General features: G+C 40.4%; 2 protein-coding genes across 4 annotated transcripts; both read right to left on the bottom strand.

Moving 5' to 3' along the window:
• Window positions 1–1,217: 1,217 nt before the first annotated feature.
• Window positions 1,218–10,389, bottom strand: LOC146506112 (GTPase IMAP family member 9-like). Of its 3 annotated transcripts, XM_085180028.1 has the most exons (6): window positions 9,887–10,389; window positions 7,148–7,203; window positions 6,192–6,332; window positions 3,587–3,617; window positions 2,689–2,748; window positions 1,218–2,554 (listed from the first exon to the last, which is right to left on the bottom strand). In XM_085180028.1, the coding sequence occupies exons 1-6, from the start codon at window positions 9,900–9,902 to the stop codon at window positions 1,464–1,466; spliced, it is 1,395 nt and encodes a 464-aa protein (XP_085036154.1). In that variant the 5' UTR covers window positions 9,903–10,389; the 3' UTR covers window positions 1,218–1,463. The 3 variants fall into 3 exon arrangements, with proteins under 3 accessions (XP_085036154.1, XP_085036156.1, XP_085036155.1); XM_085180030.1 differs by lacking the exon at window positions 6,192–6,332 and having other exon boundaries at window positions 3,587–3,620; XM_085180029.1 differs by lacking the exon at window positions 6,192–6,332 and having other exon boundaries at window positions 3,587–3,620; window positions 7,148–10,389.
• A 4,591-nt stretch (window positions 10,390–14,980) lies between these two features.
• LOC146506111 (phospholipase A and acyltransferase 3-like) lies at window positions 14,981–21,551 on the bottom strand. Its single transcript, XM_085180064.1, has 6 exons — window positions 21,430–21,551; window positions 20,461–20,531; window positions 20,247–20,263; window positions 20,014–20,122; window positions 19,576–19,829; window positions 14,981–19,012 (listed from the first exon to the last, which is right to left on the bottom strand). Exons 2-6 carry the CDS (start codon window positions 20,480–20,482, stop codon window positions 18,914–18,916), a joined length of 501 nt encoding a protein of 166 aa, XP_085036190.1. The 5' UTR covers window positions 20,483–20,531; window positions 21,430–21,551; the 3' UTR covers window positions 14,981–18,913.
• Window positions 21,552–22,230: the final 679 nt, after the last annotated feature.

Genomic DNA, 22,230 nt, shown 5'->3' with positions numbered 1-22,230 from the left:
CGTGTTTGCGCGTGAGCAGTGTGAGCGGCTGCGGTGACACCCTCACGAGCGATTGATGATCGGGAGCTGGTCGTGAGGTGTTAATCGCTTCTCGTTATCCCACGTCTACTACATGATGCACGATGAAGGCCAATATCGGGCCGATCACCAAAACGGTCGCACGACTCAAAAATCGGCTCAAAATGGGTCAAAAATCGCAGAGTGTGAGCCAGGCATTAGACCAGCAATGTTTGTTCCTCTCAGAGAAAGAAAAAAAGGCTGCAAAAGTGCAGGGAAGAATGGGAAAAGGAAAACACCTGGCTGGAAAAGTGCACGATAACACCTATAAAGCGCACTGCACTGTGTGCCGGCGCACTTTTTCCATAGGCGTGCTTCTAATGGTGGGCACATGAAGAACATGAGGGGCGTGAAAGCTCGGGGAACCCTTAACCACTTTTCGTCCACCAGGCCACGGCAGAAGCAGATATGGTAAACACTGGTTTGTTTGTTTTTAAACCCTCTGGTTAAGGTTAAAATGGGCATGTGCAGTGAATATCAGCGCTATGTGGCCAGAAGTGTGATAATATAATTTATTTTGTGTAATAAACAACTGCAAGGATAGATGATTACAACAAATAGATGAGTAATACATAAAAGTAATACATAGATGAATAATGATGATGAGTTATGACGCGTAATCATGGGAACAAGTGGGTTTACAAACGGGAGCAAAGGCTGAAATAATGCCTCTACTGAAGCCAATTGCACTAAATGCACTAAATGTGCACTGTTACAAGAATATTTTTCTTTCTATTGTTTTCTATTAATTTATATAATTTTAAGTTAAGCAGGACAGAGTTCTTTTAAAAACAGATTTACTTTTATTCTCAAAAGTTAAGCATGACAGGCTTCTGTTTAAGAAAGAGACCTGTTTTATTGTGTTAATGTTGTCATTTTGAGCTAAAAATAAATGGCTAAATGATTTTTGTTTCCCATGTGTTGATATCACAAAGAATACGCATCTACTTAAATCAAATTCAAGTCAAATGGTTAAAAAAATAATTTCACACACAAAAAAAGAGCTAAAAAATTCACCACACTGGGAAGAGTGAAGACAACTGGGTCGCCCGGCCCTGGCCACGAGGTGTCCCTTATTTATTTCTCAGGGAGTTGGCAACCCTAATAGTTAGTCTAATTCATTAGTGCAGCATTACTGGATCATCTCTGTTTAATATATATATATAAGACAGACACACAACTCAGAGAGCTGCTGACAAAGGCTGATAACATGCTGAAGGAGAATGGAGACAGCTGAGCAAGATGCCTCAGCCTCTTGCTGAGGCATCTTGCTGAGGCAACGATACAGAAGGAAGTGCAGAAGATTCTGAAGCAAAATGAAGAAAAGCTGCAAAAACTGATCAATTAGATTTGTTTCATTCTTGAGTCTGATTGGTTTGCCGTATTTAGAGTTTGAGTTTGGATGATCAGCAGACTGAACAGCTGTTTCTGCGTCTCTCGGATGAATCCTTGATTTCTTCATATTTCCTCTTCAGGTCGTTCAGCTCTTCTTCTTTTTCTCGTTGGCTCTTTTCGTGCTGTTCCTTCACAGCTTTTAGTTCCTCATCATGTTTTTTCGTCAGGGCTTCGAGTTCACTGGTGTATTTATTATTTAATCTTTCAGCTTGTTTTCTGACCTTCTCTCCATATTTCTTCTTTATGTCATGAATCATTCTTTTTAATTCTGTTTTCTCCTTCTCCTCCTGCTCTCTTCTCCTTTCAGCTTTTTTTCTTTTCTTTTCATATTTTTCTCTTTCTTCTTCATACGCTTCCCAAAGCTTTTTAACTTTTTCTAGCTCGATCTCACATTTCTGTTCATCTTGCAGGCGTCGTTTTTCCCACCATTCATTTTGCTTCCACTCAAATTCTTCCTCCCATTCTTTTTCATTCTCTGGTTCTTCAAACAGCTCCAGAGTTAAAGATGGTTTGATGTGTTCAGATCTCTTCATTAAACAGAAATCCTTCACTTCATCAAATCCATCACAGCTCAGATGCTCTCCGTTGTTCTCCGTTATAATTTGATCCAAGAGTGTTAACAGGCCTGAAAGTTCAGATTTCTCCTGTAACAGGTATCTGTCTCCACACAAGCTCCTCATCTCTCTCACAGCTGGATACTGCTCTATGGTACCTGAGGCCTCCTCTTTGGATGTTGATATCAGAATCAATGAATGATCAAGTGATCGATCACTGAACAGTTGAAGGACTCTGCAGAGCCTCTGTTTGTGCTCCTCAGTGAAGTCTTCAGGCTGTAGAACCAGCAGGAACACATGAGGTCCAGGATCAGAGAGCCTCACACAGGTCTCTACATGTTCCTTCACTTTGTCCTCAGAGACGTCTGGAAGCAGCAGGTCTGGAGTGTTGATCAGAACTATTTCTTTGTCTTCCAGTTGTCCTCTGACAGATGAACAGCAGTTTGGTTCTTCCTCAGTTCTGAACTTGGTCTGTCCCAGGATGGCGTACCCAACATTTCTCCTCAAAGAGCAGCTGTTCCCCAGCAGAACAACCCTCAGCTCAGACACTGCAAAGATGCAGAGGACAACTTACAAATATTCATCTTTAGTTCAGCAGGTTTAAGTTTCTTCCACAGCACATCTGTAGAATAACAGAATACAGCAAAATATGATCTTAAACTGCAGAACTGGTCTGACTCACTGTGTGTTGGCAGGAAATTTATCCTGTTCTTGCACCTGCGTTTCAGAGGCGGCTGATCATCTGTGATGAGAAAGATTTTCTTAAAAACTATACACAACATTAATTTAATAGTTTACATGTAACTTGCACTGTGCCGGCTTACACGTGCTGTTGTTTCTGAATAAACATGAAAACTGATGAAAAACTGAAAACGCTCAAAAACAAACAGCAACATCTCGACACAGGCAGCACTTCATTGTGGTGCCATCTAAGAGTTGGAAGTGTCCCCACATGACGTCCCAAACACACCTTCACTGTATCCTTCCACTGCATCCCTGCCTGCTGTTTCAGCTCCTCCACCATCCCAGCATCCAGCTGTAATTCACTCATCATCACCATGTGTATGTGTATCATACTCAACTACAAACTTTGATCGTATTCAATTTAATTCAATTTTATTTATAAAGCATCAAATCACAACAACAGTCGCCTCAAAGCGCTTTATATTGTGAGGTGGACCCTACAATAATACATACAGAGAATCATATACAACTAAAATATATTTACTCGACTGTGGCTCAGGGGGTTGGGAAGCGTATCTGTAACCGGAAGGTTGCTGGTTCGATCCCCGGGCTCTGTCCTGGTCGTTGTGTCCTTGAGCAAGACCCTTCACCTACCGCCTACTGGTGTTGGCCAGAGGGGCCGATGGCGCGATATGGCAGCCTCGCTTCTGTCAGTCTGCCCCAGGGCAGCTGTGGCTACAACTGTAGCTGCCTCCACCAGTGTGTGAATGTGAGAGTGAATGAATAGTGGCATTGTAAAGCGCTTTGAGGGCCCCAAAAAGCGCTATATAAATCCAATCTATTATTATTACTTATGATGAAAACAGCAGAAAGGCAGCTGCATATTTCTGACTCACCAGACGTTGCTGCAGTCGCCATGACGTCGCTCTACTGGGAACAGGAGAAAATAATTAAACAGTATTTACTCTCTCTAATTACACACTGTCCATAAAGTTTCATGTGAATGAAACAAATAAAAAAATTATAATATAATATGTTAAACTGTTGAGTGACGCCCTCATTTCTTTATGCTTTGTTCCAAAAGAACTATTGATCCAGTTTCACTAAAAGACCTGTTGAGTAGATTCTATGCAGTTTATTGATTGCAATAAGGCATGTAAATAAAAAGAAATGAAACATCTATGCTACTCTACAAGATATTTTTGTAAAACTGGATCTAGCTTCTGAAAATGAAAAGTGAAGCCAAGGTGGGATTGCCTGAAATCTGCATTCTTTTTAATAGCCAGCAGAGGGCGCAAAAAGACTTTCAGTTGTACAGATGTTTATAGGAAGGAAAACGGCTTTCAGCTCCCTCGCTCTGACCTCAGTAAATACTTTCCTTGTGGGTTTATGGGATCAGCTGATAAATTCAGGTCACACTGAATAAAAAAAATGAACCAATGAACGTGTTATTTCCCTGCAGGTGAAAATGCGCAGCTCAGGCTTCATAACAGGACTTTTCTAGCCAGTTGGTGAACCTGAAAAAACACATTTTCACCCACTCCCACCCCAGCTCCTCATTCCAAGCTGTTTCAGACATTATCAATGCTATACTGTAGGCTTTGTTGTCGATGTTGCGACTTTCATCCGTAAATAAAGCCGCGGCCGGCTGAGCTGGTTGTGTCCCTGTGACGCGTCTCCAATAATAAATAATGAGTCGTACTTGTACTTTGAGCATTTATTTTAAGAACAAAACAAAACAAACGTTTGCGCTTTCAATCAATTAACAAATAGCGCATGGGTTAACTGGTGTGCCAAAAAATGACGGTCAACAGAAAAGTTTTCCCACAAACCACTCACCCAACAACACCTGCTGCGAACACCGAGATCAGGTAAATAGACTGTGACCACACCCACATGCCATCACCTGAGACGCAGGTAAAGCTACACACCTGTGCCACCTTAACAAAAAGGCAAAACATAAACATTGACTTTGGCTCTTACAGTCGATATCAGGGGTCCGTTCTTCGTACCTCGCTGGATTTGATTGTTGACGATTTCGCGTGATCTTGGATCGTTCGGTTCTCCGAAGCTCATCCGGGACTTGCTGTCATAGCAACAGATCCGTAAGCGTAAACCTGCTTGGGAGCAGGCTTACTTTATGTAAACAGGATTAGATCGCGGCCACTCAGGTATGTCCGCTTCATTTATATGAAAGCAACAGCGATATTTTTCCACTGTTTTTCCATAAATAAATATTATCAGTGTAACTAAAGATAATGCAGTATTTGATTCTTTTATTGATTTCATACAGGTCATTTCCTAAAAAAAGGGAAATGTACTATTAATCATTCTATTTCATGTATTTGATTATTTCAGATGTAATTCATATTTTAGAGTAGTAACAGTAAATTACTTCGTGTAATCAAGATGAGAGACCACGGCTATAAAAGCGAAGGTGGATTTGGGAAGTCTGTCGCAGCCATGTCCTGTCCGTTTGTACGCGAGCAACCCATTGCGGAAGGTGCAAGATTGATAAGGAGAGTTTTCAGAATTCAGCGTATATTGCGGGATAGACAGGATCCTTTAGCTCAGCGCGACAGTGTGCTCATAGAGAGATATCGATTTTCCCGTGAGGGTATTATTTACTTAACCAACTTGTTGGATCCCTATGTTAAGAGTTCCACTCACCGTAGTCGGGCATTACCAACTGCACAAACTGTGTGCATTGCCTTGCGTTTCTTTGCGAGTGGCACGTTTCTGTACGCTGTTGGAGACGCAGAGAACATTGGCAAAAGTGCTGTCTGCCGTTCCATTCGCAAAGTATACCTGGCACTCAAGCATTTCCTGGGTGTGTGTGGTTTTTTCCAAGCCACTTAAGACCACAGGTTGTCAAACAGGACTTTTTTTCTATTGCAGGTACATTAAATTCAATAATGAATGTGATGCGATCATGACCTATGTCTGTAACTATAGCTCGATTGTCCGCAGGCTTCCCTAATGTGATTGGTACCATAGACTGCACACACATTGCGATCAAGGCCCCCCCATGCCCCAATGAAGGGGATTTTGTCAATCGAAAGGGGGTTCACAGTATAAATGTGCAGGTGAGTAATACTAAGTAGTTCTTGCTCTGCTGCCGAAAAATACTGAGCGCGCTCCTTCGACATTTTCGCCGACCAATCAAAGGGTTGCCGATCAATGTTTCTACTATCGATGCGTAGCCCATTTTAAGCCACCCAGTGATCTCACATTACTTCATCCAGCTGTACTAATCGTCAACAACAGGTGTGTTCGAAGAACCGGAATAGCGAGCTCAAAGTTGGCGCGATGATTTGATCTTGGATGTAGTAAGCGAGGTACGGAGAACGGACCCCTGAGCAGCGTCCTCAAGCTTGCCAAATCAAGCACACGCACGCACACAACGCAGATCAAACCAATGTCCCCAATGGACAAGCGGTGACACTTACAAACTGTGTTCAAAACATCCAATAATACACAGAGTGAATCCGCGTGTCCTACCGCTTCTGAAGTGTCTGTTGCGCTGCGTTCCACCATGCCAGTGTGACGGTGCCGTTTCCAATTACTCCTTTGAGAACTGCGTCCACTCATCTGAAAGCTCCGTGACTCCAAAACGTATATCCAAAAATCCTCTTCATTGTTCTGATGCGTGCAATAAAAGACAGTTTTTCTGTTGACTAAATGTTGCGACTTTCATCTGTAAATAAAGCCGCGGCCGGCTGAGCTGGTTGTGTCCCTGTGACGCGTCTCCAATAATAAATAATGAGTCGTACTTGTACTTTGCGCATTTATTTTAAGAACAAAACAAAACAAACGTTTGCGCTTTCAATCAATTTACAAATAGCGCATGGATTAACTGGTGTGCCAAAAAATGACGGTCAACAGAAAAGTTTTCCCACAAACCACTCACCCAACAACACCTGCTGCGAACACCGAGATCAGGTAAATAGACTGTGACCACACCCACATGCCATCACCTGAGACGCAGGTAAAGCTACACACCTGTGCCACCATAACAAAAAGGCAAAACATAAAGATTGACTTTGGCTCTTACAGTCGATATCAGTTCTATAGGGAGTTCTTCTATTTCTCTCCCCAACCTATACTTCCTGTTGGGGAGAGCTGAAAGAAGTTAATTTGTTGCTATTGTTATTTAACAATAGCCTAAAACATAAAAGAATAACTATGATCTAATTCATTTCTATGTGTTTGGCCATGATTCTGTGTTTATATCTCATATCATACTGTAGTTGTGTATCCACAGGGTTAGGATTATATTTTGTAGTGTTCATATTTACATTAATCATATTTGTCTATTCCTATCTGTACACTGATGTCTAAGAGACGTATTTTGTACTTATACCAGTTTGAGAACCACATCCCTACTTGTCAGCCAATGTGTGTGGCAGCAGTAAACAGTGCAAACAAACAAATGTTTTATAGACAGGAAGAGTTACCTGGTGTGTACCTGTGAGACACAGATGGTTTGGATGCGGTGGCTGTATTTGATGACCTGGGAATGAGAGCAGTTAAGCAGTTGAGAAAAATTAGATCCATATTTCTTCACGAAGACAATAAATAAAATAGTTATTTACCACACAGATCGTTTTTGAAACACACCTATGTAAAAATGCTTATATAAAAAATGTTTTGAAAAATGTTTTGGTGTCCATCCATCTTCTTCCACTTATCCAACTCAGGATTGGAGGGTGGGCTGAAGCCTTTTCCAGCTGGTAAAGGGTGAGAGGCAGAGTACACCTGCACAGGTTGGAGGTTGCTTTAAATCATATTGGAATGACTGCTGCACCCACCGCTTTAAGCAAGAGGTCTGGAAGTGATGCAGCCAATAGGAGCAGCGCAGTCGTGTTTACACCTCAGACTTGATAAAAAACTCAGAATCATATAAAGGTGGAACTTGAATCTCTCTTGAGTCATAATGGCAGGTCTCATGTTACCTTTGACCAGCAATTCACTTTATCATTATCACACTGAGCTAAAATTATGATTTAAGATTGTCAGTTATTTACATACAACAGTCACAGTATCCACTATCACAGTACTGTAGTAACTAAGCCTTAACCCAGGGTTCAGTGCCTTGATCACAAATTAATGAATGTTAGAATTACTAATGCAAGCTATTTTAGGTACATAAAAAATGTAATTAAAAAAAGTTCAGTCATAATTCATAATTCCTTTAGAGGTTTTATCATGATATGAGTGGACTTTGCTTGCTTTCCATGTGCCTTCATGGGTTCTCTCTGAGTACTTCAGCCCACAGTCATGCATGAGTTACATTACTTGGCAATTCTAAATTGTCCGTAGGTGTGAATATGATGACTGGTTATCTGTCTGTGTAACCCCTACAACTGATTGGCGACTCTTCTAGGGTCTACCTGCACAGTGATTAACTTGCAAAAATGTATTTCATTACAATGTTTGGATACAGTTTATCCCCTTTCATATATCATAAATTAGATTTGCAAAATATTTCTCTGGAAAAGACAAAATCTCAAACACTCAAACAGAGCGTGATCACTGAAAACAAAGATGGCGTGGTACAGATCCAGGTCATATAACCAATATCACAGTTCTCCGGTAATTAAGTCCTAACACAAAGTCAGTGTCAGTGTTAAGGTGCTGGGACAGCAGCTTTGGAAAAAAAAAAGAATTTTCCTTCCAAACATACGAGTGTTTTAAGTTACATGTAAGTAGAAAGACCGATACAGAAAACTGTTCCCAAAACAAGGAAATTTAGGTTCAAGTGACAAATTCTTTAGTGTCAAAAGATTTATGTTAACAATGCATTAGATCTGGCTTGGCCACGAACAAACTCGTGTTTGGCTCTGGATTCATTGAGATTGATGGTAGCAGGAAAAACAAGACCTCTGTTCTGGAACTAACCACCAGTAAAGGAAGTCAGTTGTCACAGAGGAATCTGGATTTTCCAGTATGATGGTGCCTGTGTTTGGCTTTGCCGCTGTAGTTTGTCTCGCTCTAATTTAGTGCTGTTCTTTCTGGTCTTTTTGTTTTCGCTTTTTGTCGCTGATGTGTTGGCTGTCCTAGTCTATGATCGCCTGACGCTGGACCTTGTTTTTACTTTAGGATTAAACATTGGTTTTATTTGTTCTGAGTACATTTTCATTTCGGCTCATCACTGTATTCTGTTTAACTTGTCTTTTCATTTGTCCCTCTCTCCTGTTCGACATGTGGTTAGCTCTTTCATCATAAATTCCTCTACTGCTGTTAAATTTTCTGATGCTTTTAATTTAGTTTTACCTCCTTATAACGATGTTCATCTTCTAACAAATCTTTTTAACAATTCTTGTCTTTCTATTTTAGACAATGTTTGTCCTGTCAAAACCAGACTAGCTCCTGTTTCAAAGTCGTCTCCCTGGATAAATGACAGCATTCACTGTTTAAAGCGTTCCTGCCGTAAAGTTGAGCGATTATGAAGGAAAACTCATTTGCATGTTCATCTCTTTCATTTAAAGGACCTTTTATTTTCTTTTAAAACTTCAGTTTGAGATGCGAGGGCTGCCTATTTCTCAGACAGAGTTTCAAAGAGCAGAAGTAACCCCAAAGTGTTATTTGGCACCATTAGTGATATTGTTGCAGCTGCTCCACCTACTGTCCCAATTTCATCGAATGAAGATTATAATTTTTTTTCTTTCTTTCTTCGTTGAAAAAGTCAGTAATGTGAGGAACAATATCTCTCCTTCTGTGTACTTGTTGTCTGCTCCAACTCAAGCTAGGCCTGTAATTTTAGAAAGGTTTTTCCCCGTGTCCTTACCTGAGCTGGTCAAGTTAGTTAATTCGATGAAAGCATCATCCCGCTCTCTTGATATTTTACCTGGATCTTTGTTTAAAAGTGTCTTTCAGTCTGTTGATCCCTGTGTGCTTACAATTATCAATACCTCACTGGTTTCTGGTCAGGTCCCTGTTTGTTGTAAGAATGCTGTCATTCACCCTCTATTAAAAAAAAGCTTGACACTTCTCTGCTTCGCAGTTATAGACCAATTTCAAAATTACCATTCACTGAGAAGACTGGGAAAAGTTTTTAATATAACGCAATATAATGAGACTTTAACAACACAAGAATGAAGTAAGAATCATGCATCACAGTTCAACTGTTTCTGTCCCTCAACGCTGAGAATATATTTCTCTTTTCTTATTTATTTTTGGTTGCATCTACTCACCTGAAATAGTTAGCATGTCTTTTTAGCTCCACAGTCAGAAAGGAACGCCCGCTTCAGATGTTATCAGTCAATTCACTGGGCGTTATTAGAGGAAATCAGCCCCATAGATATTGGCCAGTAGGGCCTGCTACATTCAGATGGAGGATCACTAACATGAGGATGGGAACACTCTAGAATCCTCTCTCGCTGGATTCCGGTGGATCAGTATCCCCAACAGGATCTGTTTCCCGTCTGTAGGGAGCGCGCATTAGAAAGGGAGGCGGACCCAGTGGACTCCGCCTCCATTCCAACAACTAGACGTGGAAGTAGTGACGTTTTACTTTAGTGAGAAAGTGAAAGTGTCATGCGGTGTAGTAGGACTCAGGCGCAGAGCAGAGTTCAGGAGAAAGCAACGACTATTAACACAACCACCAGGTGCAGATATATACAGTGAGGGGAACGGGGGTCCTAAGTCCGAAAGGGAGGTCCGGAATTGGAGTCACAAACACGCTGGCTTTTCTTCTTTACAGCAGTAGAAATAACAGGTTAGTCGCAGGTCCGGGAAAAACTGTGCACAGGAGAGAATAAAGTTACACGGAGATCGCAGCAAGTCTACAAAGCTTTAAAGGTTCGAGGCAGAGGTTCACTAACGTGTCTCGCATAATCATCCAGCGGTGGGCTGTCTGCATCCCGGCCTTAAGAGTCCAACCCGTAATCAGAGCCTGACGAGATGCAGGTGTGTGCCAAGGGCGGGAGCCTGCAGTGAGCTCCGCCCTGGCAGGGAGGAGAATGTACACAAAACACATGTGGCCTTGTGGAGCTGGCCGGGCAGACACGGGGACCATGACAGAAAGTGTTGTTACGTTACAGTTCAGTTTGTGGGTTACAACAGAAAATGATACATTGATTGTTTAGACATGGATTATTTCAACAAACTGAGGGCGTTTTCCTGAATAAGAGATCATCACGACTGAAGTGATTCATATAAGCTTTAAGCTCAGTTTATCATGTCCTCAACAAGTAAACGGCTCTGCGTTTATTTCCAGATTTCCTATAAAAATACTGTTTGCTCTGATTGGTGCACATCGCCAAAAGTTATGTCTGCTGGAAACAAAAATACAGCTTTCTGAGTTCATCACTGAAAACAGCTTTCTATTTTATTCTGGTAAAACACATTTCTGTATCTGAAAAACAAGAATGTGCGACACTGTTTGTCTATGATTTTGACAGGGGGAACAGTGTGACAGGGTCAGCCTGAGAGAATCGGTTCCCCCCAAATAGGGGGAATATTAGTAGATGGTGGTTGTCTCTGGTGTGGTGTCATGGGTTTGCTTCCTTTTTCTGCACAGTTAGGCGGGGCGGTGTGTCACGGGATGCTGGCACACCGGCGGTACATCAGACGTCATTTGATGGAGCGTTATTTAGGAGCAGCGCGACTGACGTCTGGTGTCGGAGTATTGTTGCCTCTCTGAGTGGTAAGTTACTTTAAAAAAGTAATTAATTACTAATTACTTAATCAATATTGTATTTAAAATACTTATCTAATTACTGTCTGAAAAGTAACTTAATTACTCAGTAAGTAATTTAACTAAATACTTCTTGAAACACTCTCGCGGCCCGGTATCAAACGACTCACAAACCGGTACCGGTCCGTGGCCCGGGGGTTGGGGACCGCTGCTCTACAGTACGCAGCGGTAGCATCTCTTCCACAGTGTAGCCTGCAATTATTTTTTTTAAGCTCACCTTCAGACGCTTTCTGTGCTGCTGAAGTAAAATAAGTTTTTGCTGCTTAGCAGGAGTTGCCGCGTTGTTATCCATGGATGATGAACAAGGATCACTCAGAAGTGTTCGTCTATGCTCTGTGTCAGGCGCTTCAGTAGATTACTCCTGCTATGAACAGCAGCCCATAGTTTTTACATATTACTGTAATGTTCTTGTCTGCTTGTTTCAGAAACGTGAAGAGACGAGAATATGTCCATTTCATAAAACAGCCACTAGCTTCAGCAGTCATATTCTTCCGCTTTAGAATATGACTGCTACTCATGCACTTCAGCTACTATAAATAAACGAAATAAACTAAATATAACTTTAGCTTTACAGTGCTTTTGTGTTATTTTTGAGGGATGAACTGATTCAGATTCATAGATTAAAACTACGTACAAATGGCAAACATAAAAATGACAAACATTTAACAATTCACCTTAACAGGACACACATGATAAAACTTTGATATTTTAGCTTTAAATCAAATACACTTCAAGGTTTTTTTTTTTTTTTTAAAAAGGTCAGTTGAACTTCATTTTTTCAAATGAGCAGGATCCATGTTTGCAGGCACTGACAGCTGATGTTTCAGGGTTTGATGAAAACCATCTGCTCCAGTTTCAGATAAATCACAGCTCACATGCTTTTCCTTGTTCTCTCTCACAATCTGACTGAAGCGTGTCAACAGTTCCTGAAGCTAAAGATCTTTCTGTTTTAAATATCTGTATCTGCACATGGTGACCAGGTGCTTCAATGCTGGATGCTGCTTGTAATTTCCTGTGTAAGCTAATTGTTCCTCTGTAGGTGTTGATATCAACATTACATTCCACTCACCTGCTGAAGTCAGTGCTGCAGAGAGAAGTGCTGTGAGTGCTCAGGGTGAAGCGCTATATATACACATGGACCAGCCCATCATCACAGTCAGTGTAAAAGTGAAATTAAAAGTTTGCATCAGAACAAAACTGAAAGACATACCTGTGTACTTAATGTGTTTCTCATGTTTTCCTTATGAGCAGCTCATGCAGCATCCACACAGTGAACCTTTATTTTTGTTATGCATCGTTGTTAACTTTGATAAAACATACAATAAACATCTTTTATCAATCACTATTTTTTTTTTATTTCTAATGTGAATTTCTACTCACATTAATCCAACATTTAACACTTTTAACTGCTGGACATTTGTGGGTGATTTTCATACTTAAAGAAATCTTCCCATGTTTCAGTAATGGGATTTATATCAATGGTTATTTACTAGTCACCTGCTGTGAGTCTAGTTTATTGTGTTTGGTGATGTAAATGTTTGTTACTGTGGCCAAAGAACAGATATTGTTATAATGGTGACTGTGAACCATGAGATTCACTCTGTGGTGCTTCAGTTGTCATGTTCCTGAGGTTGTTCATGCCCTTTGTGACAGTGTATCAACATCTAGCTGATACAAAAAGCTGTTATTTTCTATATTTGAACATATTAATTAAAAAAAACAAACAGTCATTTGGTCTTTTTTTCTACCCTTTATTATCTTTTATATTACACATAATGTATAAATATTTGGTACAATATTATACATTCAACCAAAAACCAAAGACAAAAACAGTGTTTAAATGCAAAGAAAAGAATATTCACATAAGTAAATAAGTGTAAATAAGTAAATAAGATTTTAAAAAGATCAATGATTGAACAAATGTAGGTAACATGAAAAACAAAAAACATATTTTAACAGCTTTTGATTAAATTCTTAAAGTTCAAAATCAAACGAACAAATGGGGGAAAAAAATTCTCTGATGACTCAGTCAAGTGAATCATCAAACACCAAATGTAAAATTTAATTGTAACCCAACAATAGGCATATGTTTAAAATGTCAAATAAAAAAATTATTCCCTGTTTTCCATTCAACCTTTTGGCCATCTACAATGAACCAAAGAAAGTTGTGGTCTCTCTTTTGGTCAGGATACAGTGCATGAGGACCCGAGATGGAGGGTAACAAAAGACAAGCTCTTTATTGAGCTGATGAAGCTAAACATAAAACTAAGCAGTGCAATGTAATTCAACTCACTGGGGAACAGAGACACTAGGGCACAATAAAGGTACGCTCTGACAAAGAGACAAAGGAAGACACTTTAAATACACAGAGGAAAGAGAGGAAACACCTGGGAATGAAACAAGACCCAGGTGACCAGAATCTAACTGATGAAACGGATGAAGCAAAGCACAATGCACACAGGACAAGGGATTAACAACATAAAACATAAATACATTAAGAGGGACCTCAGACGATAAACTTGACATGAACCTTTAAACTCGACAGACCAAAGGTAAACAAGCCGACTACACACAGAGACAAAACATGGAGTGAGTGGAAATGAAAGGGAACTAACACAACTTCATGAAGAACTAAGAAACTGAAATAACAAACCTCAAAACACATGGTCCAAAAACCCAGGATCATACATATTTTTTAACCTGACAGCTCTGAGACACGTGTTGAAAACGTCATCATACACTGTTTCATTCTGATTTTTATATATGATTACATTTTCATCTCTTTACATAAAAAACAAATATAAGTTTAATAAGCCCTCATAAATCAGCTGCACAGATAGCTAAAACTATTGTTTCTCCCACTGTAACTTTCAGTTCTTCAGAGATTTCATCTGTGAATTTTTTTCTTCATAACGTTTCAATACTACATTCAGCTCTGCTCATAAGTAAAGTGTATTAATTAACCTAATCACATTTGACATTAAAATCGTCACATGTGAACATGATTTTTGTCATTTTATGTTGCTTAACCAAACGATGCGAGCTGTTATGTTCGAGTGTAGGGAAGTAAGACACTGTAAAACAATAACCTTTAGGAGTGTTATATTCCAGACACTTTGGAACTCAGATTCCAAACAAAGTGAGTAAAAACAAGATGTTTTGGTTCTTAGCAAGGTAGAGCTATTCAGGCATCACTAGCAGCATGATACTTGGTTTGTTGCTCTTAAAAAAACATGATCATGGATTGAGCCTCATCAGTACTCTGCATATGATTTATTCAGTGAGTAACAAATACGCCCGTTCTCACTCCCGAGGCGTAACATGCCGACGTTTTGTCACGTCCCGCGGCGTTCCTGATGAACGTGAAAGGAGACCTTCGGCGTTCTTATGGGAGATATTTCCGTGGTCACATATCTTTCACAGGTGAAGCAGGTGTTGCAGAAACAGCCCTTTAAACCACCGCCATCTGGTGGTCAACAAGCAGTACTACAGAAATAGTGTTAACTTTGATAAATGTAAATACCAAAGACATCAATAACAGTAATGTGAAGAAAATTTGGTAACTGAGCTTGTTGATTTTGTTTGTTTGTTTGTTTTGTTTTGTTTTGGGCCTGTATCTCCAAGACCAGTGTGAGGAATCCTTTAAATCACTTTTTATCTTGTTGCATCATTTTGCCTCTAATGAAGGGAACGTGTGAGTGAATCCAAACAGAGTTTTGATCCGAAGAAAGTATCGTGTCATCGGCTCAGTGTTTTGAGTTTTTTGGGATGTTTTGAGCTCATAATTTGGATTTTCAGATCTAGTTTATGTTTTACTTCTGGCTCTAATTCTTTCAGTACTTTATTGTTTCTTTATCTTTCTGAGTTTCCCTTTGTTTGCAGTCTGTGCTCCTCATTATTTTACGTAATATTTAGTTGTCATCTTTTATGATAATTTTCCATCTACCCTATTATGTTCTGTTTGTCTCATCAGTTAGATTCAGTTCAGGTGTGTCCACTCTGGCCTAGTCTCCTCCTTTGTGTCTCCCTCTGTCAGCACAATAAACGCTGTGATTCTGACTTTAATCTGTTGAGTAGCGATGGACAAATAAAGCTCTCTGAAATATCTGAAGCTCATATCAAAAAAGGCTTTATTACTAGAAGCTTTTCAACACAGTCCTCTCTGGTGACATCTGGTGGCCAATAATATGAAGACCCTGAATCTACAACTTGAAATAAACTGCTTCATTGTGGTTGCCCGGCCTACAGACATCAGCTGACAGCTTCTGTTTAACATCATGTGACAGTTCTGTGTGATATCGCAATAATATTGTGGTGCTTTGAATATTGTTATGTAATAAACAAACCTTCCTTGTTCGTGTGGTCTCCCTTTGCTTCTGGCTTCTTGACATTTGTAAACATAAAAGAAAAAAAATACATTATATATAATAATATATAGTACAGTCTTGTTATAGGCTGGGAGTAATGCTTCTGCTGTGAGGTTCCTTCATGTGGTTATGTACAGGTACGTTTATATATAATATATTATAGCTTGTGTGTTTCCTATTTCTTATTTATGTTTATGACCAATTCAGCCTTGAACTCTAAAGCCAGAGGAGTAGCTATTTTAATTATTAAGAAGGTTCATTTTACAGTTTCCAAAACATTAAAGGATAAAAATGATAAATTTCTTATACTCACTGGTATTCACACCTGTTTTATTACTTAACATTTTTGCTCCAAATATTTGATAACCCAGATTTGTCTATTTAGCACTCGTCCTCTTCTTGATACCCATCATGTAATTCTCACTGGGGACTTAAACTGCGTACATTAGCCCGCTCCTCACCTCGTGTCTTTACTCAGTCCTCTATGTCAAAATCAATCTTGGACTTCATGTCTCAGAATACGTTTGTAGATCCTTGGAGGTCGCGTATTCCACAAACAAAAACGTATTCTTTTTTCTCTCAGGTACGCCGATCCTATTCTCACATGGACTCTAAGAAAATGGATGGATGGTGTGCTGCCCTTGTGTGAGCTCTCTTACTGTCCGTAAACTTAAAACTAAAATCATCCATAAAACAAACTTTATTATTCTCACAGTTTCATTCATGGATCTCTGAAGGTTTGTACACAAATAAAAGCTTCTTCCTGCCTCAGAATGAACCCACTGTGTCATAAAATATTTATTTCATCTCCAAAAGATCAAAACGCAGCGCAGAGCGTGTCATCTGTCGTGGTCGCCCTCCCTCCAGTGCTGAACAACACCTCTATATTTTGTCTCCTGTCTGTGTGTGTTTGTCTACTTTTGTGAGTTTTGGTTTCCTCCTGGTTTATTTTTTGTTCTGGAGATGGTGGGTTTCCCACATTTTCAATCAGTAATGCAGCAATGAAACTCTGGCTCCAACTCGCTGCCTGATTGTTTTCTGTTGCTCATGTTCTTCCCTCAGTTGGACTTTGTTGGTCTTTTCCTCTCAGAGACGATCTGCTAGCTTGCCATCGCTCTCTCGCTGGATTTCTTTGTTGGGAAATGGACTCATGGCTCTGCTCTGTGCAGACTTATTGATGCTCACAGACCTTCAGCTCTGGCTGTGTGTTTTCTCTCTTCTTTGTCTTCTATGCAAATAGAACATCTGAAGAAAACAAATCTGTGTTAATCATTTGTAGGTTTCTTTGTATTTCAATAGTCACACAAAAAACAGTGAATTATTATCAGACAGTATTTATTCATAGATCACTGAAAGCTTTTATACACAGGTGTATCCTATTCTGACATGTTGTCAATATTACATTTTGGTGACAAGTTTAAATTTCAGATAAAGCATTTGGGGAATCATGTAGCTGATCATCAGTTATTGTGGTGCAGCTGCATTCAGCCTCATGTTTCTTTGATTTAAGTTCAAACATTTGTTTATAGCCTTGATTTTTGACACTTAGTCTCACTGACCTCAAAACACTAACAAGTCACGTTTAATCATCGATACAGCATTTTATTCTACACGCTTCAACTATTTAATTCATCATCTTCTTCTTTTGGTAGACAAACAGAAGCAGACGGACGTAGAGGTTGATGTAGCGGTTCTGAATGACAGCAACTAGGGATGCACCGATACCGGTATCGAGGCCGATACCCGATACCGATACTGGTATCGGTATCGGGTATCGGCCTCGATACCACATTTTCTAAAGTACTCGTACTCGTTAAAAGACCCCTGATACCGAGGACCAATACCACGGTCTGAGACCTGTCTATGTTTGAGCGGCATGTAGGGGGTTGATCACAGGCCCCGAGTGCCCGCCCCCAGGCCCCGAGTGCCCGCCCCCAGGCCCCGAGTGCCCGCCCCCAGGCCCCGAGTGCAGCTCAGAGCGGGGAGAAGGCGAGGCGAGACAAGTCAGCCGTGTGGAACTATTTCAAAGTGAAGGAAGACGCGAAAACAAAGGCGGACTGCAAATTGTGCTCAGCAAAATTGTCCAGAGGCTCAAAAGGTAGCACATTTAACACAAGTAATTTAATCAAGCACCTAAAATCCCAACACGACAACGAGCACAAAGAGTTTACCCACGCTTATTTACCCACGCTTATTTACCCACGCTTATTTACCCACGCTTATTAGCACAGAGGAGCATAGCTGATGCTACAGCAGTGGGACGGAGAATAGTTGGGCATTTTAAACACTCCGCCTTAGCCTACTCCCGCCTCGAGGACGTTCAGGGACAGCTCAACCAGCCAATAAAGAGACTGCAGCAGGACGTACAGACGCGCTGGAACAGCACGTATTACATGCTCCAGTCCCTCATTGAGCAAAAGCGAGTGCTGGGCGTGTCCGAGCACGACCGCCCTGACTATCTCACCGCTCACCAATGGGCTCTTATGGAGACGACTGTTGCCGTCCTCGCCCCCTTTGAGGAACTAACTAAAAAAGTGAGCAGCTACGACGCACTAGCCTCTGATGTCATCCCAGCTGTGACTGTGCTAGTGAGACTTCTAAACAGAGAAACAGACGAACAAATTTAAAATTAAATTTTGTTTTTTATAATTATTTATTCTGTAATATGTTGCATACAACATGCTTTTCATTTTAAATAAATGTTCTTAATTCCAAACTACTCGCTTGTTGATGTTTTTTGTTAAATTATAGGACTAAAGCTGTTACCTGCAAATTTAAATCATGTTTTTATTAAGTACTCGGTATCGGCGAGTACTGAAATGCAAGTACTCGTACTCGTTTCCAAAAAAGTGGTATCGGTGCATCCCTAACAGCAACATCAGGAAGAAGGAACACGAGAAGCTGGAGAAGATGTGGAGGGTGAAGGTGACGGTGGTCCCCGTGGTAATCGAGGCACTCAGTGCAGTGACTCCCAAACTAGGCGAGTGGCTGCAGCAGATCCCAGGAACAACATCGGAGATCTCTGTCCAGAAGAGCGCCGTGCTAACAGGAACAGCTGACAGCTATGTGTGTTTGTGTAAAACAGCAGCTCCAGACTGTTCAAAATGATTTGTTTAAAATGAATGAACAGCAGGAATCAGGATCAGTAGGTGAAGTCAAAATGAGCTAAGTCCATTTCTAGATGCCACAGAGCCACGTACAGCCAGAGCGATCACGCCTGCACCACCCACGACTCCGAGTGCTGCTTTCTCCACCTGCAGGAGGAAAAACGTCTTTTAGTTTTTCTGCAGGAACATTACGAGCAGATTGTTGTCATCAGTCACCACTGAAAGTTTCAACAACTCTGAGATATCAGTAAAATCACATGAACACGTACACGAGCATTGTCAGCTGTTGTCATGCCGATCGTTTTCATGGTGCATTACTATGATTATGGGAATTTCTATTTCTTTAAATTATTATGAATCAATAATTCTGGTCACCAGTCAGAAACTTTTTATTCAAAATTGCCAAAACAGCTGAAATCTGAGTGGCAGCTCCTCACAGCTCTGCTGGTTATCAGCTTATAACTGCAGTAAATCCATCTCTGCGTGTGCTTCACCCTCATGTGTCTAAATATTATAACTAACTGCCGTCAGTGTCATGTATGATCTGGTTTATGTTGACAGAATATCACACGCTGCAATGATTGTTATTGGTTTTGTCACTTGTCCTAATAATGAAATAAAAAGCTGCTTCTTCCATGAGCAGCAGACTAACATCGGTGCCTTTTTATTTCATTGTTTCACAGCAGCTCCATGAAGACGGTTTAACCCACCTGCAGTGATTCGGCCACACCGTACCGCAGCTCTTTGACAAAGTGCTCACAGTTAAATGAGACAAGGTTGTATCGCAGCTCTTTGCCCACCATTGCTTTAGCATCCTTCACAATAGCATTAGCTGGGCGTGGCTCATATTGGCTGTCCATGCTGTTGTTGATTTTCCAGTCGTCTTTTCCCACCACATCCCAGATCTTCTCCTTCCGCACAGTGCCGTTTGCAGTGTGGACAGACGTGCCACTGGAGACTCCAGCTTTCAGGACGACACGGAGGGAAATAAAAACGGCTTACAAAGAGTTTCTGAATGCAAACCTATTCATTTCTGGTAAGTGGATCATTAACAGTCTAGTACAAACATATTGTTTGTGGTCTGAAAACTACACTGAATGAATGTGGGCTGTTAGATCAGCTGATAGCAGGTCAGGACTGAAACTTACAGTGATTTACAAAGTGAACAACAAAGCCAGCACCAACGTATACAGCCCAGTGCTGATAGTTGTCACGGAAGATCTCAATCAAGTCCCCGAGCTCAGGCTCCCTGTCGTCCTGGGATTAGAAAAAAAGGAAACAAATTTAATTCTGCAATTAAATAATTAAATTATTTTTAAAACCAGTCTCAGTAACATGTCACAGCCTTCATGTCTGACTGGTCTGGACTGGTCTGACTTACCTGATCCCCTCCAGTATCTGCAAAAACAAAACAAAAAAACATTTTAGTACAGATCATCAGAAAGAGAGAAAAGCTTTGCTTTTTATTTCTTTGGATTAATTGAACCATATTTTGGCAATAAGTAGTTTCCTGTCTTTTTCAGAAATCAAAGTAAATTGTGGCGAATGAGAAATGACAACATCCTGAGAAAACTAAGAAACAGTTACAGACTCACAAGACGACGATGATGATCCCATGATGTCTCCGAACTTAGAAACAAGCGATGAACTGAACTGTTTGATGAACCTGGTGAAACAAAGAACATTTTGAGTTTAACTGGAACACTTTTACACACATTCGCACACATAAACACAGTTTAAGGCAGAGATAGCTCAGTACGTAGCGTGGTCGCTCCATGATTGGAAGGTTGGGGGTTCCACTGAAAGGCTACTCTGAGGTACCTCTGAGCAAGGTACCGTCCCTACACACTGCTGCCCGGGTGCTACCTCGGTGGCTGCCCTCTGCTTCACTGAGTGAATGGGTCAGAGGACTAATTTGCCTACAGGGATTAATGAAGTATACATTACATTACACACACTTCATTAGCATCCCTGTCAGTGGAAACATCTCAAATGTCTGCTTCATCACACTGTGATTTAAGGACAAATAAATCAGTGTGGGCTTCATTTATTCAGCAGCTGAAATTCTGAAGTCAAAACTGATGCATTCAAGAATGAAACAGGAAGTTAATAATTCTAAAGTTTAAAAACAGGGAAAGAAAGTTTTCCCTCCCACAGAACAAAGTTTTCTCACAGTGAAAAAGAAGAAGAAGACGAGTAGCTGATGAAGCTGGAGCGACATGCAGAGATGGAGATGAGCTTACGGCAGATTTTATATGAGAATGAAATACTGGTGGCTGCTCCTGAACTGCACTAATGTCCACTATCAAAAAAGCTTATTAAGACTCAATGTAAATCTTTCTAAAAGCATTTATCATCACTTAGAAACTCCTGAAAATAAATACACTTTTACTATGTTTTATAGTAACTTTATGAGTTATCATGTTCCTGGTAATGTTTTATATTTAAGCAGCGAAATCTTATAACTTTGACTTGAAACTTGAAAGTTGGTGATCTGAAGTAAAACCAAATATTCACTGAAGCTGTTTGTGTGATGTGCAGAGAGAAGTCTGAGCTTCACTCACCTGCTGAAGTCAGTGCTGCAGAGAGAAGTGCTGTGAGTCCTCAGAGTGAAGCGATATATATACACATGGACCAGCCCATCATCACAGTCAGTGTAAAAGTGAAATTAAACGTTTGCAGCAGAACAAAACTGAAAGACATACCTGTGTACTTATGTGTTTCTCATGTTTTCCTTATGAGCAACTCATGCAGCATCCACACAGTGAACCTTTATTTTGTTATGCATCGTTGTTAACTTTGATAAAACATACAAACACATCTTTTATCAATCACTATTTTTTTGTATTTCTAATGTGAATTTCTACTCACATTAATCCAACATTCCTTACTTTTAACTGCTGGACATTTGTGGGTGATTTTCATCTTTAAAGAAATCTTCCCATGTTTCAGTAATGGGATTTATATCAATGCTTATTTACTAGTCACCTGCTGTGAGTCTAGTTTATTGTGTTTGGTGATGTAAATGTTTGTATAGGTGGAAGAAATACTGGTTTACTGTGGCCAAAGAACAGATATTGTTATAATGGTGACTGTGAGCCATGAGATTCACTCTGTGGTGCTTCAGTTGTCATGTTCCTGAGGTTGTTCATGCCCTTTGTGACAGTGTATCAACATCTGCCATGCTGGTCATCATTGGAAGTGGTTGATGAGTTTGTGTTGTTCGTAAATCCTGCAGTCAGAGCTGTAAACAAGCTTGTGTGCCTCTTTATTTTAATGCACAGTTGCAGCATTTAGGATCACACCCCTCCCAGGCACCCACCAGGTCAGCGGGGCCTGCATCTATATTTGCTTTCGGTGAAAAG

This window comes from Neolamprologus multifasciatus, chromosome 12, assembly GCF_963576455.1.
Source record: "Neolamprologus multifasciatus chromosome 12, fNeoMul1.2, whole genome shotgun sequence".
Lineage (NCBI taxonomy): Eukaryota > Metazoa > Chordata > Actinopteri > Cichliformes > Cichlidae > Neolamprologus > Neolamprologus multifasciatus.
This window is presented reverse-complemented; position numbering and strand designations above follow the sequence as displayed.